Source organism: Mixophyes fleayi, chromosome 7 (genome assembly GCF_038048845.1).
Source record: "Mixophyes fleayi isolate aMixFle1 chromosome 7, aMixFle1.hap1, whole genome shotgun sequence".
In the NCBI taxonomy this organism is placed as follows: Eukaryota; Metazoa; Chordata; class Amphibia; order Anura; family Limnodynastidae; genus Mixophyes; species Mixophyes fleayi.
Window position 1 is genome coordinate 26487347 of NC_134408.1, and position 20479 is coordinate 26507825.

At 41.3% G+C, this 20479-nt stretch overlaps 1 protein-coding gene across 4 annotated transcripts; it reads right to left on the reverse strand.

The window, feature by feature from the left end:
* Positions 1-1758: 1758 nt before the first annotated feature.
* Positions 1759-16701, reverse strand: RAB40C (RAB40C, member RAS oncogene family). 4 transcript variants are annotated; one of them, XM_075179489.1, is made up of 7 exons: positions 16471-16701; positions 12419-12727; positions 7578-7638; positions 6922-6982; positions 5926-6003; positions 5504-5726; positions 1759-5280 (listed from the first exon to the last, which is right to left on the reverse strand). In XM_075179489.1, exons 2-7 carry the CDS (start codon positions 12558-12560, stop codon positions 4985-4987), a joined length of 861 nt encoding a protein of 286 aa, XP_075035590.1. In that variant the 5' UTR covers positions 12561-12727; positions 16471-16701; the 3' UTR covers positions 1759-4984. The 4 variants fall into 4 exon arrangements, with proteins under 4 accessions (XP_075035590.1, XP_075035593.1, XP_075035591.1 ...); XM_075179492.1 differs by lacking the exon at positions 16471-16701 and adding an exon at positions 13718-13739; XM_075179490.1 differs by lacking the exon at positions 16471-16701 and adding an exon at positions 13020-13415.
* Positions 16702-20479: the final 3778 nt, after the last annotated feature.

The following is a 20479-nucleotide window of genomic DNA, read 5'->3' on the forward strand; positions in this document are numbered from 1 at the left end:
TACTTCGTAGCTTCCCTTAGAGAGTACCCAGGTGGTCCGTTTTGGAGGACAGCCTCTTGTAGATAAATTTACAGTTCTGCCATATTATCTCCACTTCTTTATGATCGACCCAGCAGTGCTTCAGGGCATATTGAAAGTCTTTCAAATCTTCTTATATTCTAATGCTTTCCAATACCATTTTCTTTGAATGTTCCATTGTCTTCATGATGAAGCCTTTATTTGGAACTACACTGTGGGACCTCCAATAGCCAGGTGTATTTATCTTGAAATCAATTGAAACACTAATTACACACATTAGGGCTTCAAGCATATTCTATGTCGATACAGTACAACAATAATCATCAGCCCGTCACATAGCTCGGGTAGCACAGTGGCTTACTGGTTAGCACTTCTGCCTCACAGCACTGGGGTCATGAGTTCAATTCCCAACCATGGCCTTATCTGTGAGGAGTTTGTATGTTTTATCCCCGTGTTTACATGGGTTTCCTCCGGGTGCTCCGGTTTCCTCCCACACTCCAAAAACATACTGGTAGGTTAATTGGCTGATATCAAATTGCCCTTAGTCTCGAAGGGGGCGTTAGGGGAGCCAAACCTCGCGTATGTGCAGAGGCAAATGGGCAACACCCAAGAAAACCCCCCAAAAGTTAAATTAAGAGCCATATACATCATTAAAAATAAAAAGTATATTTAAAATTCTAATATACAATATGGATTTCTAATTAGTTTCATGTTTAGACTACATGGCCCAATGACTTTTGTGGGGTAGGGCATTAAAGTACCAAAACAGTACACCTATTATAGTGCCCCCAGAGGTTTACCGCCTTCCTCCCCACGGAGAGGGAAGCTACCTGGTTGATCCTGCCAGTAGCATATGCTTGTCTCAAAGATTAAGCCATGCACGTGTAAGTACACACGGCCGGTACATAACTATATATAAATCTCTTCTTCAGCATGGAGTTATAATTTACACACTAATTCAGTGTTGCATTTAGAGTATGCTGGGACTTGTAGTCCCATCGCATTGGAGTCATACTGCATTTACAGTATGCTGGGACTTGCAGATCAACAGTTGAGAGTAACAGGCTGCTAACAGGTAAGCCAGGCCTGTCCAACCTGCGGCCCTCCAGATGTTGTGAAACTACAAGTCGCAGCATGCCCTTCCAGCTACCAACAGGTTGTCTACTGGCAAAGCATGCTGGGGCTTGTAGTTTGACAACACCTGGAGGGCCACAGGTTGGCCAGGCCTGAGCAAGCATACTACTGGCAGCATAAGTAATAAGGCTTTATTCAAACACAAAAAAAAACAAACACACAAAACAATCCTCCACACTTATTAGGGTGTGGCCTCCACACTTTCCCATGTTATCCGATAGGGAGCAGCCCGTCCTGGAAACACTGCCAGTCACTCAGGGACATAATGGTAATGTGCACATAGACCTTTGCAGCTGTTGGTTTAGGCAGCAGTTAAGGAGCCAGGGTGTAAAATATTACAACACCTTAATTCTGCACATCCAACAATCTAATTTCAATATACTTTGTATCCCTCACGTGTTTCCTTTACTTCCGTAATAACCTGTATATCAGTTTAATTTATACTGCATTGTCCAGTCTGAAAATTGCCAAGTATCTATCTCCACCTCAACAAGATCTTGTGCATTAAGCAAACACATACTAGTGTAGATCAACAATCCATGGTATAGGTTTTTCTTCTCCCATTGGAAAAGAACTTAAACATACAAAAAAAAATGCACAAATAACTTCTTCATTGTACTAAATGTATTTTAATTTATTTAGAAAAAAAAAAAAATATACACATGAGGATTTCACAGTTGGTGATTTCAGCCCATACAATACCATCCAGAGCAGGAATGCTAGATTAGCTTGGAACAGTGGTAAAAATGGAATAACTGTCTTGCCTCTCAATGTCCTACGCGCTCTTTGAGCTATTGCCAATATTTACCCCAATCTGCCATACTTATAGACCAGAGGTCGGCCAGCTGTGACTCCCCAATCGCTGGTTTGCCAAGCATGTTAGAAGTGGGCACATATTTTCCAATGTATGACATATAAGGCATACTTTCCAACATGGTGGATGAAGAGTTATCTTCCAAAACAAAAAAATAAAAAATCAGGAATGCCATGAGGTCAGGAAAACAGCCAAAAATAATGTCAACATTCAGCTAACATGTAACCCACTTGAAGTGCCTTAAGGAGAAGCTCACTTTTGTAGAAGTTCTCCCTCTATCTAATGTGCTCCCCCCTTAACAACACTTTTAACAGTAGAGCGCTGGTGTAGAAAGCCAAGACGAAGAAGGTGGACAATGGCAGCCTGCAGGAACAGACCTACAACAGAGGGGTAAGCAGCTTATTTTACACAGGGATCATGAACACATTTATTAGTGTTTTCAACCTTAGTCAGACAAGTTGTCAGTATACATGACCAGGATCCAAGAAAAATGAGGACACCCAAGCAATTTAAATGCAAATAACATCAGACAGGATTTAAATGATCCCCCCCCCCTTTCCCGGGACTTTAACACGTGTGTCTGTAAACCATTAATGAGAGGAAAAAGTAAAAAGATAAAAGTAACAGACATGTTACATAAGCAGTTTTATACTATTGAATGATAAAATGTGAGGTCATAGCAACATAATGACAGGAGCACTTACATTATTCCAAATATAAAGTCGATTTGTCATTGCTGTGAAAACTCTTCCCATGTAGATTTGCGATGCTATAATAAGCGTTCTCGTATTGGAGACACTAACTGCAATACCCATGTAATGGTAAAGATGACTGGGTACAGTGGTGTACCACACAAACATGTCCACATGAATGCACCCGTCATCTAAACCCAGAGGAGACGGCCATTTTGTACATTGAAGCAATACCTGTTAGATTCCTGCTGATCAATTATCTAAACACCAGAAATGTCCCCGAAAATGCAGCCCACCCCACCCCACAGCTAGTAATGAGGAAGATGCCTCAGTGATATAACCGTTTCCAAGTGAATGGATTCATATTACAAAATGGCTGCCTCCACTATGTGTAACTGAAACATACACGATTAAAGTGTGCAAGTCATTTATTCATAACTGAATAGACTGCACATTCATTCAGGTCCTGAGTCAAAGATAGAACAGGGTTGGAATACCCATAATTCTTTTCCAATTAGAACATTTAAACATTGGATTTTGGTATATGAAAACTATTTTACACAAGTGTTGGTGGCTTTTCTCAAGCAATATAGTTTATAATCTTTTATAAAAACAAAACATTTTTTGCCACCTAAGCCACCATTTAACATACTGGTGAAAAAAAGGCTTTATTTTACTATTCTGCAATAACTAGTTTCCAAATGAATAGTTGTTTAGTTTAAACGGAAGATTGGGGGTGGATAATTATGGCTGATTTATTGAGTGTAGCGACAGTGTAGGGGCAAAGCCAGGGAAGAAGCCTGATTTCTCAGCAGTTGCTATACTGGTGCAGAAAGCCAATTGGTCAGCAACTTGCTTCATAGACAGGCAGAAGGATTTATGTAGTATTAATATTAAAATATGAGGCATAATTCCATACAGAAACAGATAAGCACCTGCTTGTTTACCCTGTATGTAATCTGATCCTTTACAGCAAAGTAGTGAGCGTGAGGCTTTTAACGCAATTTTTTTACTTCCACACCATTACCCTCCTATGCACATGAACAGAAAAAGCAAGAACTGACTTTGTCCTCATGTTACTATGCTATAGGATCAGATTACAAACTGAAGAGCCAAACAGAATCCAGATTATTGCCAAAATGCATACTGAGCCCCAAAGTATGCCCCCCTTCAGGCGTCTACGAATGTGCTTTGCTGTAGAGAAAGGTAGTCACAAAATCAACAGGGTGTGTGAAATATTAATGAAGTTGCCAGTCTCACTTCAGAAATTAATATTTTAATTTTTTGTAGAAGACAAATTTCAAGAGAACATTATCCAAAAATACTGAGGTAGTTTTTTTTGGTATGGTCCCAAAAGCATGTTTTCTTGAGCAATGGGGCCCAGCTGCCATTTTGTGCTCAGATGGGGGCCATTTTGTGCCTACAGAGAAAGAGTGGGTTCATTATAGGTCCCCAGACCATTGGTGTGACATGAACTTAAAAGCCTTGTCATTATTACTATGTAATACACAAGTGATAATGTGCACTCCTGTAAATACAAACCGTGTATAAACAGCGAGTTCTGATATTACTTCATTGTTCTTTACAAGAGACAAAATGTCCTAATGAACACTGCTCTCCCTACTGTAAACTATATGGAAAATAGAAGTCATCTTGGGGATTCTGTGACTGCCTCCAGTCTTGTGGTTTTATATTCTTCACAATCTCCTAGGTGACCTCTAATACCCATATAATCAACAGTAGGGGGTGCAGTATTAATGTACATATTTTACACACACCTGTTAACACTGAGTCTACAGTTCAGTCATACTATGATTTGGCTATGTAGTAGAATTCAGATCCACAACATTGTTAGTAAAATGCCTGATGTGTCCACCCTGTCGCAAGGGTATGCAAGAACATTATTTACAGTAAAATACAGACGTGTTGTATTGTCAGGCATTATTTTAGCTATAAAAAAAGTAAGGTGTCCAGGAATATATACTTCTTTATAAATAAAGGAGGAGGAAAGGGGGTTCCTTTAGTACTTCTGCTCTTGGGGAAGCAGATCCATTATGCAGTGTTCAACCCTTGGAACAATTGAGGATTTGTAAGGTGGAGACTGGAAGTCATTTAATGAGGTACAGATGGATGTCCTCATCTATGGTCATCTACTCCAGTTCTTCAAAAAGACTTCAAACAGGACACAAAATAAGGATCTGGCATCTAGGTCCATGCAGATGCCATTGTGTTTGTGGTCTCTCTCAGCAGCTTCTCCAAATGGACACATCACTTAACTCAGGGGTGTTAATGCCACTAGCAGCCAACATGGGCTCCTGGCCCCATGCTAGGAGATCTTGCAGTTGCTTCTTGAGCAGTTCTGAGGGGGGCTTTGAGGTGGCCGAATGGATTTTGAACGTTTAAGGCTATTGCCCTTGCTTCCCCCACCACCTCCTGTTGCTCCCCCACTACCACCAGCCACAGAGTAGGAACGTCCATGCATCATCACAGCGTTCATTCCATTGGCCATGGAGAAGGATTTGAGGTGGCTTTTGATAGCCACTGGCAGGGGAAGCTTATCGATAAGATGAACAGGTGTGCAGGAGACAATAGCACGGCAACATAGATCTTGCAAGCTGAATACTGAGGGAGAATGAACAATAAAGTGAGGTTAGCAACAATCCAGTAGAACCTACCTCAGCCATCTTGTCTCACCACCCACACCAATCCATCCCGTTATACTCTGTCAGAATTAGTTTACCGTAATAAAAATATAAAATATAAATATTACAATCCATATTCAACCACAGCCTTATTCAGTGACCTCCCCACCATATCTACACCACTTATTACAGGAGACACTCACCCCTGTTTGGCCTCCAGATCTTTTCCATCCCGTGCCTCATCAGGACTATTCGAGACAGTTCTGTGAAGGACTCAGTCACATTAAAGTTACAGAGTGGGCTGACCTCAAAAAAAGTCATTCCGTTCTTCTCCGCATAGGCCCGGGCCTGCTCAGTGGGCACTTGCCTTTTGAAAGCCAGATGCAGTCTATTTCCCACCAAGATACGTGGTACCCCTGGGGCATGCTGGGAAGATAAGAAATGGCTATGACGTTAGGCAATAATGAATTAAATACAAAGAATGTTTTTATTTTTATTTTTTTTTATTTTTTATATTGTACACAATCTCCTTTGAAATATCTTTAAAATACTTGTTCAAATGAAAACTCTCCTTTCTGTCAAGGTGTGATATCATAACCCCAGAGCTAACTCTAATGTAACATACCTCGTCTATCTCTTTGATCCAGCGGTCTATTCCATCAAAGGACCATCGGTTGGTGATGTCGTAAACTAAGAGAATACCCTGCAATAGAAGACAGTAGTGGTCACAGATTAGCGATATATGTATTCCTCTGGATTGTGCAATCCTGGGAGCCAGTGTCACATACATCTTGCTACCCTTACCCCATGAGGGTTGTTCCATCTGTGGCACAGTATACAAGGACACCTGCCACTGAATGCACTGCAGGGCGAGTGACAGCCTTCTGGGATAATCAGCTGGCAATGTCTGCTGCCTCTGTCCCTCATCACTAACCTTACAACTAACGCTCTCTTATAAATGCAACACATTTACAGCACACTCTCCATTTGTGACAGACAACACAAGTAAAAGTAGATGACTATAAATGCCTTGCTAGTACTGTTGCCACTGAAACACTATATGCAGCTTATGGTCATTGCCCAATCACCTACTAGCGGCACAAAATGCACATTATAGAGAGTTCTGAAGTTCACTTTTTGTAACCAACTATTAACCTAAATAAGTCTAAATTGTATGTCACGTTTACAATGGGTGTGCCCATACAGTGGGTATTTGAATGGCCTACAATATCGTTGAAAATAAAATGTTATTTACTGGTGGTTCTCCAACCCTGCATTTAAGAGACCTATTGGTAGCATGACATCACTGAGTTGCTGTGGACTGTACAGAACAAAGATAGGACAAAACCTATTTATGAGATTAAGGGAAAAGAAACAAAATGATGGGTATGTAATCACTTCCATTTGGTAAACCAGTAACTAGAAGGAGGCGTGAGCAACAGAACAGGATCTGATCTTAAAGTTATGTTTTGTAGCAAAGATGTGATTAGCGTGCTTGTTAATGTGCGAGCTTTCCTACGGCTCCACCACTAAATATCAGACTTTCCATGTGAGCCATATAGACCTTACTAGTCACACTGCAGGCCGTTAACCAACAGCAAGAGGCTTTCGGACGTCTTACCTGTGCTCCTCTGGAGTATGAGCGAAAGATGGTGCAGAACCTGCCTTGGCCAGAGGTGTCCCTGTCAAGAAAACCATAATTAGGAACCCTTGCGTACTATGGTCATTCACTGGTCAGTGCTTGTGGGAGAACACAAAATAACAAAAACCTGCATAGGTAAACATTCTGTAACGTTATACAAGTTGGTCACGAGGGAGCACTGTTGTGTTCAGGGTTATGCATCATGTTATCTTGTTAGTATTTCAGCTTTCAATATCTATTACAGTAAATGATAGGTACAGAATATGAACTACTACTATGCATAGAACAATGAAAAACGTAAAATAAAAATAATATGTTACAAGTTTGGGCTGTGCTGAAACAAATGTAAATGTAACGCAGCAGATTCTGTCGTTATCAAGCACACAAAGGGCAGAGTGGTCGCAGCAACCACAGCTGTGATCCCAGATGGATAAAGGATGAGGATTCTGGGTAATAAGCGGGTCACATCACCAGCAGCTTTATTACTAATGACACCTCCATCGGCAGTATCACCGACCTACTAGTTGGTTGCTGGTAAGAAGGTTTGATAAAAGAGAAGGAGCAGTGGGAAGTGGGCCCAAGGTCTCTGTCAGTGTCCTGAGACAAAGACACCCCCCCCCCCCCAGCATCCTTACCACAGCTCAAGTTTCACCCGCCGGCCGTCCAACAGGATTGTAGTAGTTTTGTAGTCAATACCTGGAGGGAAAAGAAATACAAAATAAAGAAATCTTAATTAGCTGTGTGGCAGTAGAGCATGCAATGTAGACACACACTTATAACCTGGAACTACACACCACGCTTCTTGTTGTAGAAATCACATATTTATTGCCCATTTCATTTCAGAGCCACCTACAATCATCATCACCACCATTTATTTATATAGCGCCACTAATTCCACAGCGCTGTACAGAGAACTCATTCACATCAGTCCCTGCCCCATTGGGGCTTACAGTCTAAATTCCCTAACATACATACACACACACACAGACTAGGGTCAATTTGTTAGCAGCCAATTAAGCTACCAGTATGTTTTTGGAGTGTGGGAGGAAACTGGAGCACCTGGAGGAAACCCACGCAAACAACATACAAACTCCTCACAGATAAGGTCATGGTCAGCAATTGAACTCATGACCTCAGCACTGTGAGGCAGAAGTGCTAACCACTAAGCCACCGTGCTGCCCTACAAATCAACAGAATGTGACTTTTCTCTAAAACTTATGTCTGTACAAACCCAAATACATCATATTGGTCTACCACACACACATATTCTGCAGTTCTCTGCTGACTGTCAATAATGCCCACAGGATATTCAGTATATTTTCATTATTAATGGATGAAATCATGATGAAGGCAAACACTTTCTGCTATTAATAAATGCCAAGCTTTCCTGGCGTGCGAGTGCGGCCTGCTTCCTCACATTATCCTTACCATCAATTATTCAATGAGTACAAACAGTTCAGAGTGCTGCTTGGCGAGGTTACATAAAACGCACACTGATTGAGATGGCTTCTCTCACTGTGCATGCGCTACAGCATCATTACTATACTGGCGGACATCTGTAATGTGCGGGAACTGAAGAGTGAAAACCCAGACAAAGGTAAACCTTTCACAAACTGAACACTCATGTAATGTTATATTTCAGGGCTTCACATGACTCTTGGTCCTGATGACATTGGAGCAGCTGAGAGACGTGTGACATGAAACACAAACCCACACAGGTCTGTAGGAGAAGGTGATTGTGCAAACAGTCTCAGTATGAGGTGGCATTTATTTTCCGTTTCCAAACACACAGAAAGGCCAAGCTTATTACTGTAATTCAGGTCATAGCCTCTAGATGGCAGCAGTTATGTGCTTTTATAATATAGCCATAACAAGGTTTCTGTACTGCAATACTACTAATCCCAGGAGCCATGGTCCTTCTCTTTTCAGGATATTTTATATAAATCTCTGTCTTTGCCATTAACTAATTGCTAATCTCTCCATTGTTTTATCCACCAATTGTACACTGTATCACATGTATTATAGCATGGAAAGAAAATACATGCAGTATCTTTAAAAGCACAAAGTAAAGGGTGGAAAGAAGTCTTTAAATTGCAAGCACCTATAACTTATGTAACGATACACTGACCAAACCCACGTTTGATCACAGTAAGACACATTTCCATAGGGCTACGATGTCCAGATTCTACTGTATGTCATTAGGGTATAGTACAAGGGTTCCTAATCTTCTAGACACAAGAGCCAGAACATGTCTAAACTAGTTCTGCTACACATGGGTTTACTACGGAATAATACAATATCTTTTAATTAGTGAACGGTTTTCTACCAATTAAGAGTATTGGTAAATAAGCAGAACCAGTTGAAATCTGGGGCAACAGTATAACAATACAATTAAAAGGAGTTGTCCCTTAAAAAATAAAAAGGTTTTAATCATATTCCTTAACGGATAGTTAGATAGTAGAGAGGCAGCCTCATATAGGGCATCGGACCTTTGAAAAGTTGAACAAGTTCTATTGTAATTTATGGGAAGAAGGTTCCAATCTTTTGTTGTGTTAGTTGGTGGAACTCAATCAGTTTGCAAAATACTGTTAACAACAATGCATTTTGGGGCCTGAACAAATAGCTCCTGCTATAGCAAAGTATTATCAACCTCCTGCTATACACCCTGGGTATCAATTTTCTTTCCTAGGGATGTGATTGGATACCTATCCTGCTTTCTAAGACCCCTGTTGCTGTGGTTCATCATGGGTACAATTCAGTGGTGAAAAAAACACCACTTTTTAGTACATATTATAGGTTTTAAAAAACATCTAATTACTGTGAGCATCGAGTGGCAGTGAAAACAGATACTATGTAATCTGCAAATACTTTTCCTCATTTGTGTGGTTCTCACATTGACGTGGGGAGAAGAGAAAAATATATATATTGCAGTTAATGGTTTACCATATTCTGTAGTTTATGTTTAAAAGGCTCATATTACACAGTACCAGCATACAATGCAACAACATGAATACCACTTCCCAAAAACAAAGGTGCATGGTACAGACTGTAAGAAAACATTTGTCTGCTCTGTGACCATGTAGTTTGTTTGCATCAACTATCCAGGTCTTGGACAGACCATGCAGAAATAATCTGTACAACAGCCTTGGAATGTATGCTCCCCATCATATGACTGAATAATGCATCTACACCACTCTGAACTCCCAGCCATTTCCCAGAAGCCGTTAGGGGGAGAGCCTGGTATTTCCAATCAAACAAATGGCTTTCCCTGCAAGATCCACCGTGAGCAGTAACACAATCTTACTCATCAAAACCCCTGTGTAACAATATCACAAAGATCATAAAGCATATTAACTATTTCCACCAGATAACCAAGACAAAATATCAGCAGCAACGTGGACAGGTCATTTTATGTACATATGGGAAAGTGTCTAGATCATATCCAGATCTTACAGAATATACAGATCTGGAGAACACACCGCGATGAATATAAAAGCGCTGCTTTATTCTAGTCGGTGTATATTTACATGTGCAGCCGGCTGCTATTTGGTGTGATACGGACTAACAAATAAATGCTGCATGGTTTCATGACTGCCTTGGAAAAACCTGCTCTGACTCATCTCTCTGGGGGAACTTCATGTGATTTTAGAAAAACAAAGGGTGGAGAGGAATTTCAGTTTTTAGGGAGGACAATGGATCTCAGGAAAGTTTGTACACAGCATTACAGACAAACAAAATTACAATTTTTAAAAGGAGAACTACTGCCACTATAATATGTGATGCTAGCAAGCTTCATATTGTACCCAGTGCCTACACAGTGGAGGCAGTTTCTGGGCTGAACCAATGGACACAAGGACACAGTTCCCTAGGAATTAGCCATATCACAGGGGCATGACACCCAATCTGCCTCATGTCTCATCGATGTCAACAGTTCCTAATGCATTGAAAGACTGACTAAAATACAAGAAAACAAACTATGACAACTAAAAGAGTGACAAACACTTATTGTCATAGCACAAGTAATTAGAGCTCTATCCAAAATCATCATGTGTGGGATTCCAGAAAACCAGTTTCATTACACAAGTGCAGTCCACATTTTTCATGGGAAGGGCCTGGTATATATAAATGCTATGGGATGGGTTCAAAAGAGTTCAATATTAAAGAGTCATAGACCTTGTGAAACCATAGAGCTACAGGGAAGTTATAGAAGACTGCACCTAAAGGTGACGGTTGGATAGTTCCATTTTATAGGGTTCCTCCTGTCTGCGCCGTCATCAGTAAATGACATTACATTTATCCTGGAAACGCACTATTCACATTGTGACAGGGCTGCTACAGGAACAGGCAAGTTACACACTACAAGGTGCTGTATAACGTTTTCCAGGTAGGCCATATTACGAATATCATTTATTTATATAGCGCCTACATAGAGAATATTCCACAGCGCTTTACAACTGGAGCATGAGGACAGATCAACCCTGTGACCTACCAAAATAGCCCAAATATATCAAATACAACTGTAAGACCGAAAGACAGACATGCGGTGCTTCACAAAAAAAATGATCAAAAACACAGTAAAGTAAAGTAAAACACACACACACACACACCATAGCAGGGGTAGAACGGTGCACTAAATAGCAGCCTATGAGCTATACATGCAAGCACATCAACACAGAAGAAACAATTACACACAAGCAGTGACTGTTTCAGAACCGTCAAGTTGGAGGCAGGGTTGATAAACTGGTCTGATTGGAGTCAACTGAAAAAGGAAGGAAGAGTCAGAATCCTATCAGGAAACCTGAGAGAATGATGACTGTTTGGTATTACAGCATGAGACAGCAAACTGCCTACAATACCTGACATGTAACAATTCTAGGCTGCCATCTAAGAAGCAGAAGGAAACATTATTTATTGCATAAATGCCAAATTGCGCTGTCTCTCTGTAATAATGCCTTAGGTGTTATTTAAACTAGCTGTTAAAGCCTGTACTGCTAATATCATGTAATGATTCTGTGATCAGAGAATCACGAGTCTTGAAACCTGGAATAAGTAGTTAAGAAAGTTTCTCTTAGCAAAGTGAGCATGTTCCTGGCTGCACATGGTATATACACATTCTTATTAATACCCACCCAGATGATGACTAATTTCATTCAGACATGTACAAAAGGTGTAAATAATGGGGGATGGCAGCATTAAACCCACGACAAACATTACATTTACTTACATGTTATCTATGCAGATATCGGAGTGGAAAATCTTTGAAATGATGGTGTGATGATGTGTGGGGGATATATTCCTGTACACAGACTCCCTGTCAGTAACACCTCATTAAATCACAAGCACCAGCCTCTTTTTAGTGCAAAAACAATAGCGTACTGAATGATATATATATATAGCTTCTCGCAAACATTAATGTTTGCAAGAAGCTACATGATTACAAGCCCCAAACAGACATGCCTGTACAATATATCCTCACCGTTACTATAGGAGTAAGGGGATTCTGATGCACCGTCCTGCAAACTCTCCAGGATTTCCCCCTTTCCAACATCACTGTCTCCCACCAGCAGGAATTTCAGGAGATAATCGTAGCTCTTCACAGGGCTTCCTTGAGTGCCCATCCTCCCTCAGGAGGTAAACGGCATGTCCAACCGCTCCGAGTGCCCCTCTGCCAAGTGTTGTAAGTTAAAAGGTGTCCAGGAGATGTTCTACAGACCACAGATGGGTTGTGTGCACTCCTCTACGACCTCATCTGTATATTCCTGCGATACAGGGTGGGGAGAGAATTCTGCAATATAAAACAAAACACAAATTTAACCAAATAACAAAGGTGCGTGCCTGAAATTCAGAATAAAAGGTATAGCCACACTAAAATATATTGCTGATTTTCAAACAATTAACATTTTAACAAAAATCATCAATACAATCATGTACCAGAGCAGTAACATACATAAACATGTAAACAGAATATTAATACATAGGACACGTTGCTGCAACTCCTCATCTGCAGTCATGTTAACATAACCAATAACAGCTCTGTGTATGCTTTCATCAATAGATATCATCTGAGCTATTAGAACCTTTGCATATAGTATAATGATTCCCTTGTCCTTCCATGCACTGTCACACAGCATAAAAGGCTATTCTTCCCACCGGTTAGCATAATGATGAAGGGAGAGGTATAGTGCCATTCCTCCAATAATGGAAAAGGAGGGCTGCAGCCCGCGTACTCGGCCACTCCTTGGCAGGGGGAGCGGATTACAGAACTATTTGCATGAAGAGCAAAACACAGGCAGATGGCTCCGCTTCTTAACTCCTGCAGGGCTGGAAACCCTGTCCTGTGTTGTACGACGCAGTCTAAGGGAAGCCTCTCCAGTACTGATGGAGTCAAACGCTTTTCAGCGAAAGCACATTATGTTTATATAATAACCTAGATAGAGACCCTTCAAAACCCACAAGACTACAGCCAATCGATGAACACTCATTTTAATTCACGCCTCTGTTTTGTATGAAGGTCTCCCCATGCATCCTGCTGGCAGGACGGGAGGGGCACGTTATGCACCTGCCTTACAGGACCAAGACAAAGCAGGAATATAAATAAGGGGGAAGGACACTCACAAAGACGCAGATCAAACCAAGTAACACTTCTTAGACTATTTATGTTTAAGGAGCTAGAGATATTACACAGACATTAACATTTCAGCAGCCCTGCTATAAGTACATTATATCAAATACACACAATAAAAATAAAAAAACAAACAATAAAAGCCACACAAACCTTGACTTTTTAAGCAGACACAATACCAGTACAGATCACAACATATGTACAAGCCTTTAAAAACACACCCACATAATTGTTTTACGTACAACATGAGTGTGCTGGCAAGCAAGGACGCATATGTTCCCACACAGAGCACGTAGAACCGGTTCCTGAGACATTTCAAGACTCGCTTTTCCTTTCTACTAGAAGCGTGTCATGACGGTGACAATTTTTAATTCAAAACTATAAAGATTCCCATTAAGGCAGCAACCACCTCAGCGATTACACCAGGGCAACACAAGCACACATCTCTTTAAACGTGTGGTCAACAGAATACGTGCTGACAAGCGGTTAACTTACTGGTTGCTTTAACACACCACAAAATATATACATGAAAATATGTCCTAAGAGTGAGTTGTGCGTTTAGTTGTTTTTGTTTTCAAATTAAACTCCCATAAATTATTCAGTAAAACATATGAAAAGGCAGCAAATAGATTTGTATTTTTCTGCATTGATGACCATGAGTGATTTGGCATATGGCTCGAACGGTAAATAGCCAACTGTCCTGATAACAGTCTTTTCTAAACAATAGTTTTTGAACAAAGCACGAGTGTATGTTTGTGTTATTCAAGAGCAGTTCTACAAAACCATCTCTTTCAGACCTGGGAGGTAATCTCAGTACAACGTCCATTTAAGTTCTGTACAAGCTGTTGAACAAGTGATATGCCAACCTAGAATAGAGTTTATTGTGCCTAATATCGACAAATAGTGCAGGTAAACATTTTGTGAGTTGAGGCAATATGCAAAACAATATATCCAATTAGTGATGTTCCTAATGAATGGACAGGTGGCACCTTCATAAATATTGGTTACGTATGCCAAATGGCTTCTTCCACTGTGTATAACTGACTTGTAAGGAGTATTTACTGTCTGTTTTGTACAACCCGTGCAGATCATGATGGTCTATTAGATCACTTTCTCCAAACTGGCCATATTATACACAGTATGGGGCCAAATGAACCATTGTGCTGGACGATAAAAATCCAATCAGTTCGGACATGATCAGGCAGAGCTGAATATCTAGTCAGCCTATGTACCCTATCGATACACGTGTGAGATTTTCAGCCAATATAGAAATCTGGATAAAGCAGGATAAAGGATGTGTTCATTCTGCCTGCCCCATAATGGCCAGATCTACCAATTTCATCCTAAGCAGACCAAACTAGCTGCTTACCAAGCCAAACAACCTTATTACAAAGTGTGTATACATCATTAAGCGCCACTTGTTACCACTGGAAAAAAAAGCAAAACCATCAACAAAACAATCAAAGTTAAACACGATTAAACATGACAACTTATTAAAGAGAAATAACAGACAACCAATAAAAAAACATAACCAAAACACATTGAGTTTGAAGGAGTGATTCTGTGGCGGCGTCTCAGATCCCAAAATAAACATACATTGAAACTGGTCAAAAAAAAGATTGAAAGACTTCTCACTCTGTGTCGCTAAGTGGCGTTAATTTAAGGGGAAGTGCGCTGGCAACCACTCATACTAATTGTGAATTGACTAGACAGTTGTTGAGAAGATCTGTGATTGAGATGACAGCCACCTAAGCTTTAGGGGTGCAGGTTGCAACAGTAAAAATGGTGCAGCAGTGAAACAAACAGCAGCAGGTAAACACACATTCATGTAATAATTTTATCGGCAAAATATTTTATTTCATTTGACTAAGCCTTTAAGATTGCATTGAATTTTTTTTTTTTTTTTTACAATCTCCTCTTTAGAATGTGTTCTGTGGCGGGCCGAACATGAATGTGGTCCACTGAGCTGAAGACTGCTACAAAGCACTTGAAGTGCATTTAAAAATAGCAATCAATACTAACCTAAAGAAAACACACTCATAGTACATACAAGAAGAGCCCATGTATACCTTTCCGTAACAGCAGAACCATGTTATGTGCAGTTACCCAATACTTTCAGGTTATAAGGCAAAATTAAATCAACTGCAATTGTCAATTTTAAATTGTATACAAATGAATAAACTTGCATTATGATTACCTTTTCTATTTAAATCGGATACAGTCACTTTCCTCTATATGAAATGGCTGAAAAGTGCCAATCAAACATTAGCCAGTTTAAGCTGGGGGGGGGCATCAAGTGTTTTGTTTTTAAAGTAGGCGACAGGAATGAACCTCCAGCAAAAGTGATAGAAACAAAGAATCTTGTGCAAACCACAAAACTGCCAAATCAGATTTACAACAATGTACATAATGCATCACAAGCTATAATAACAATCTAGAAACTCTCTGACTGGTAAACAAAAATAAGTGAGGCGTACACAAGGCTGGTAAACAACATAAAACATAATTTCTGACCAGATATGTGGAGCATTACTCAAATAAAAAGGAAAATGTCATCTTATATTCTGGTTAGTTAGTTTGGCAGCAATTAGAATAAACAACAACACAAAACATCTGGAATACCCCATAACAATAACAACAACTACTGAGACACTAAAGTTACAGAAAGTAGAACACAAATATTGTCACGGGGCAGGTGCTAGGACAAACCCCGCAGCTCGTTCTCTGGTGGCGAACTACAAGGCTCAGAAGGACCTGACACCAGGGCATGCTGGGACTTGTAGTGCCACACGGGCTGGACAGACAGAATGTGTCTTCCACTGGGGCCATGATGAATAGAGAAGGAGGCCATGGAGTTGGAAGTGTAGAGAAGCCGGATGTTAAGTGAAGTAACAGATGAAACTCACCTACTCAGCACCCCGGCCGGACACTAGGGACTAAGCGAGGCCAGGGCTGCGGCCTGCTCTGCGCACACCCGTAATCCGAGACTCCCGGCCGGCTGAGCACACACAGGATCTTACAGCCGCCGCCGCACTACGTACACTGAGGGCCCCGTACAGCACTCGGAGAATTAGCGCGTACAATCTCCCCCTCTCCTCTTCTGTCTACTGCGCATGCTCCGAGACACAACCAACGTCACAAAAGGAACCGTCGCCCCTTCCTGGAACACCAACCTATCAGCGACGAGAATCTGCCCAACCACGCCCGGCATCAACAAAAGAAAACGCCCACTCTGGCCCCCGTACCACGCCCACATTGTCACAGCCATAGGACATAACTCGTCAGACACGCCCCTTTATTGCAGCTTTCGAATTCCCGCCTACACCGATTAGAAACCTCGCTGATGCAAGAGCGCATGCGCAGTGCCCCCTCCCCGCCGATTGGCCGGACGGTGACAATCTGACCCCCATGGTAAATAGAGGAGGTGACAGGCTGCCTGGCTTCAGTGTACACCTGGAGGGTAGAAGGGCAGGAGGTGTTTTCATTGGTTGTGGAACTACAGATCCCAGCACGGCCAGATGGAGTAGTGGGCGCTAAGCAATGCTGCTGGGGGTTTCACACATATCTGAGCAGTTATAATTATCTAGCCCAGTGCCCCAAGTGCACATATTCATTGTACTGGAGTCACAGCAGAGGTGGCTGATAGTGGAGTGTACTGTATAGTCCACAGAGGATCCTAAAAACAGATGATGGTGCCCCCTGCGGCGGTCCTGTGGATAGAAACAGACCGATAATGGCTTGTGCACAGTAAAGCTGGGTACACACTACAGAATCTTTCACCAACTTTTTATGCCGAGCGATTTTACATGCGATCGATGGTCCGATCGCTCGGTCCATGGACTGCATACACACTAGCCTTGTTTAGGACGATAAAGGGAAGAGCGGACGTCCCTTTAGCGACTTTTTACAGCCATGTTATCGTGAGCAATGACTGTAATTTCGTACTCTGTTGTGGATCGGTCGGAAGTCTATCCACACTACACAACTGGAACGAAAATATTAAACGGTACGACAATCGTCCATTTGGGCAGACTTTCGACCATCGTGTCACTACACACACTGACCCGACTTTTGAACGAGCTGTCGTATGTCGGCTGATTGAGCCGATTATTGGATGAAAACTGTGTAGTGTGTACCCAGCTTAACAGACAACACAGCTATAGCAACTAGCAGGTTGTGAAGTGCAGAGGCCCACAGGACTATATATAGATAGATATGTATAAAGAGAGAGAGAGCTAACACTTCTCCTGTACCGTAATAAATACACGCACAAAATACACAAATTTGGTAAAATGTTTGCAAATAACTCTTTTGTGTACTTGACTGTTCCTACTGACTAGATTTTCCTTATTTCTTGGGCTTATTTTGTTTGGTTTATTTCGTTCGTTGTGTGGCAGTTACCATTTATAACAACCTTTACTATTCCAAATTGAATTGATCTTCTAGCCATTCGTTTTATTTGCACTTAGGGCCATATTCAATTGTTGCAGTTTCCCGCGGCGTTAAATATATTACCGTTATTACGGTAATTCTAACACGGATTTCAGCTCAAAATCCAGCGTTAATGGTACCGTAATAACGGTATTTACCCGCACTATTACCGTAATGACGGTAATAGTGCACACGCCACGTTACTTTTCCGGGTAACGCCAACAATTGAATATGCCCCTTAGTGTTAAATTAATAGAAATATACTAATTAATTTAAGCAACAAAATGTAACTGTGCTGCCACCTAAAAGGCAAATGTCTGCTGTGGGAGTAACTGCACAGCAAGAAGCAGCAAAAAGACGAGCGGAGCGGGATAAAGCCCGGTGACAAACTATGACTGATGACCAAAGAGAACGAGAACATGATCGTCATCACCATGTAAATATGACTCCTCAGCTACTTGCCTGTCACAGAGAAAACAATCCAAGAGCAAACAGGACAGCGGTAATATCTCGTCAACTCCTATAAAGTCAGTGAACAAGATGCCACGCCATTCCTGGTGTCAGTAACTTGGATGAAACAAATATTAATGCTCATAACTGTGGTCCCATGATCATACAATATTTTTTCCCCGTCATTATGGAAGGGTTTTAAATAGTACATTATATTTGTTATTACAAACTCCAATACCAGCTGGGTCTCCCCTGTCTACTGCAGACACACATCTCTATGGAGCCATGCAGGGAGTTGATTGGGGCAGCAGATGCAGAAACTCTTCAAGGGCTTTCAGACAGTGGGACTCGGCCTGTAAAAGTCGACATCTGTCGTGTGTCACTTCATCATTTATTTATATAGCGCATATTCCGTAGTGCTTTGGTAATAAAACAATACACACCAATGGCGATCAGAGGGTTGTTGTCTTGTATGAACTGTGTAAAGGGTGGTAATCGGGTACCCTAGAGAGGTTAATATAGTCGTTGAAGAACTTGATAAGCTCATCTGAAGAGGGGTTTTCAGAGAACATTTGAAGACTAGAAGAAAGTTGTCATACGAGGTAGGGAAGTCTACAAAGTGGGTGCAGCCCTTAAAAAAAAGTCCTGTAACCGGGAACGGGAGCAGGCAATGAGTTTGGATGGTTTATGGTGACACTCATCCATTCATGCTACCATCTTATGACGTAGTATGCAGTGGTGGGCTCTAATTGGTCTATTAGAAGCCGCTGGTGGACATCCTGCAGGGGTGGATTTGGAAGCTAAAGTGGTCCTGGAAAAAAATCTGGAAGTGGCCTCATGTGGGCAGGGGCCAAATCAACTATAGGTGGGACCAACAAAGAAGTAGGCGGGCTTAGAACACAGTTTTCCATAACCAGTTTTCCCTGCCTCGGTGGTAGGCGAAACGCAAGGCAGAACTACTAGACACAAAAAAGGCTAAAATGTATTGTGCTCTACCTAAAGTATTTAACAAATGTAAAGAACTGAAGACTGGGGTGCAAGAAGGGTGTGATCACATTGTGCGTCCCTCCTGTGTACTCAAAATGGTCACACTTTGAAGCACGATCAGGTGATAATTGAGATATGAAGCAGTGGTGGAAGTGGGCTGGTATACAGTGGTATGCCATGCTGCCGACGTCTTTAGAACGGCCAAATTCCATTCACTGACATTGTCCATACTGTCACTTCTAAATCTCCACTTCGACCACTGGTGTGAATCAGAGGAGGGCTGGCAAATTTTAGCCCAATGGAAAAGATGGCCCTGAAGTATTCATTTAAAAGTAATTGTACAACTTGATTTGGGTTACTTGGCTAGGGCTAGCCACTCCTGGCCTATAAAGAAACCACAATACATTTTTATTGCTCCCTCTATCCATTTTGCCCTTTCCAAATGAACTCACCTCTTTCATTTTTTTTTTCTTCTTACCCACACAGTTGTTGATGTTTCAAGGGGTTGGTGGGGATATATTCAGGTGAACAACTATCTGGTGGAATTTCTGTAACTTGTCTTTTCTGTGAGACCGCTACATAGCTTCCAACAGTCCCACCTTTGGAGGGACAGTCCCTACTTTGAACTCAAATCTTTGCAGCTGGATCAGTAACTGTATAAACTCATAAAGCAGATTTTAAGAGTATATAAAGTACAGTAATACCTACTTTGTGTATTTAAAGTAGGTGTATTTTTGTGGGTTATAGCCGAGTATAGCAACCAATGTCTTTATGTCCGTGTACACGTGAAAGACTGCTAACATGTGTGCATGTGTCTTCAGATGAGAGCACATGTATGATAACTGCTGTGTATACAAATATAAATGTAAGTTTTTGTCATTTATGTTGCAATGTATGTAGCCATTGGGTATTTCCAGTCTTCTCTTAGAATGAATGCTAAACATCATACTTGCCAACTTTTCCTAGTTGGCTTCAAGGAGATCCCAGGGGAGGTGGGTGTGCAGGGGCCACCTCCATAGATGTATGATATACTCATATTGATTTATA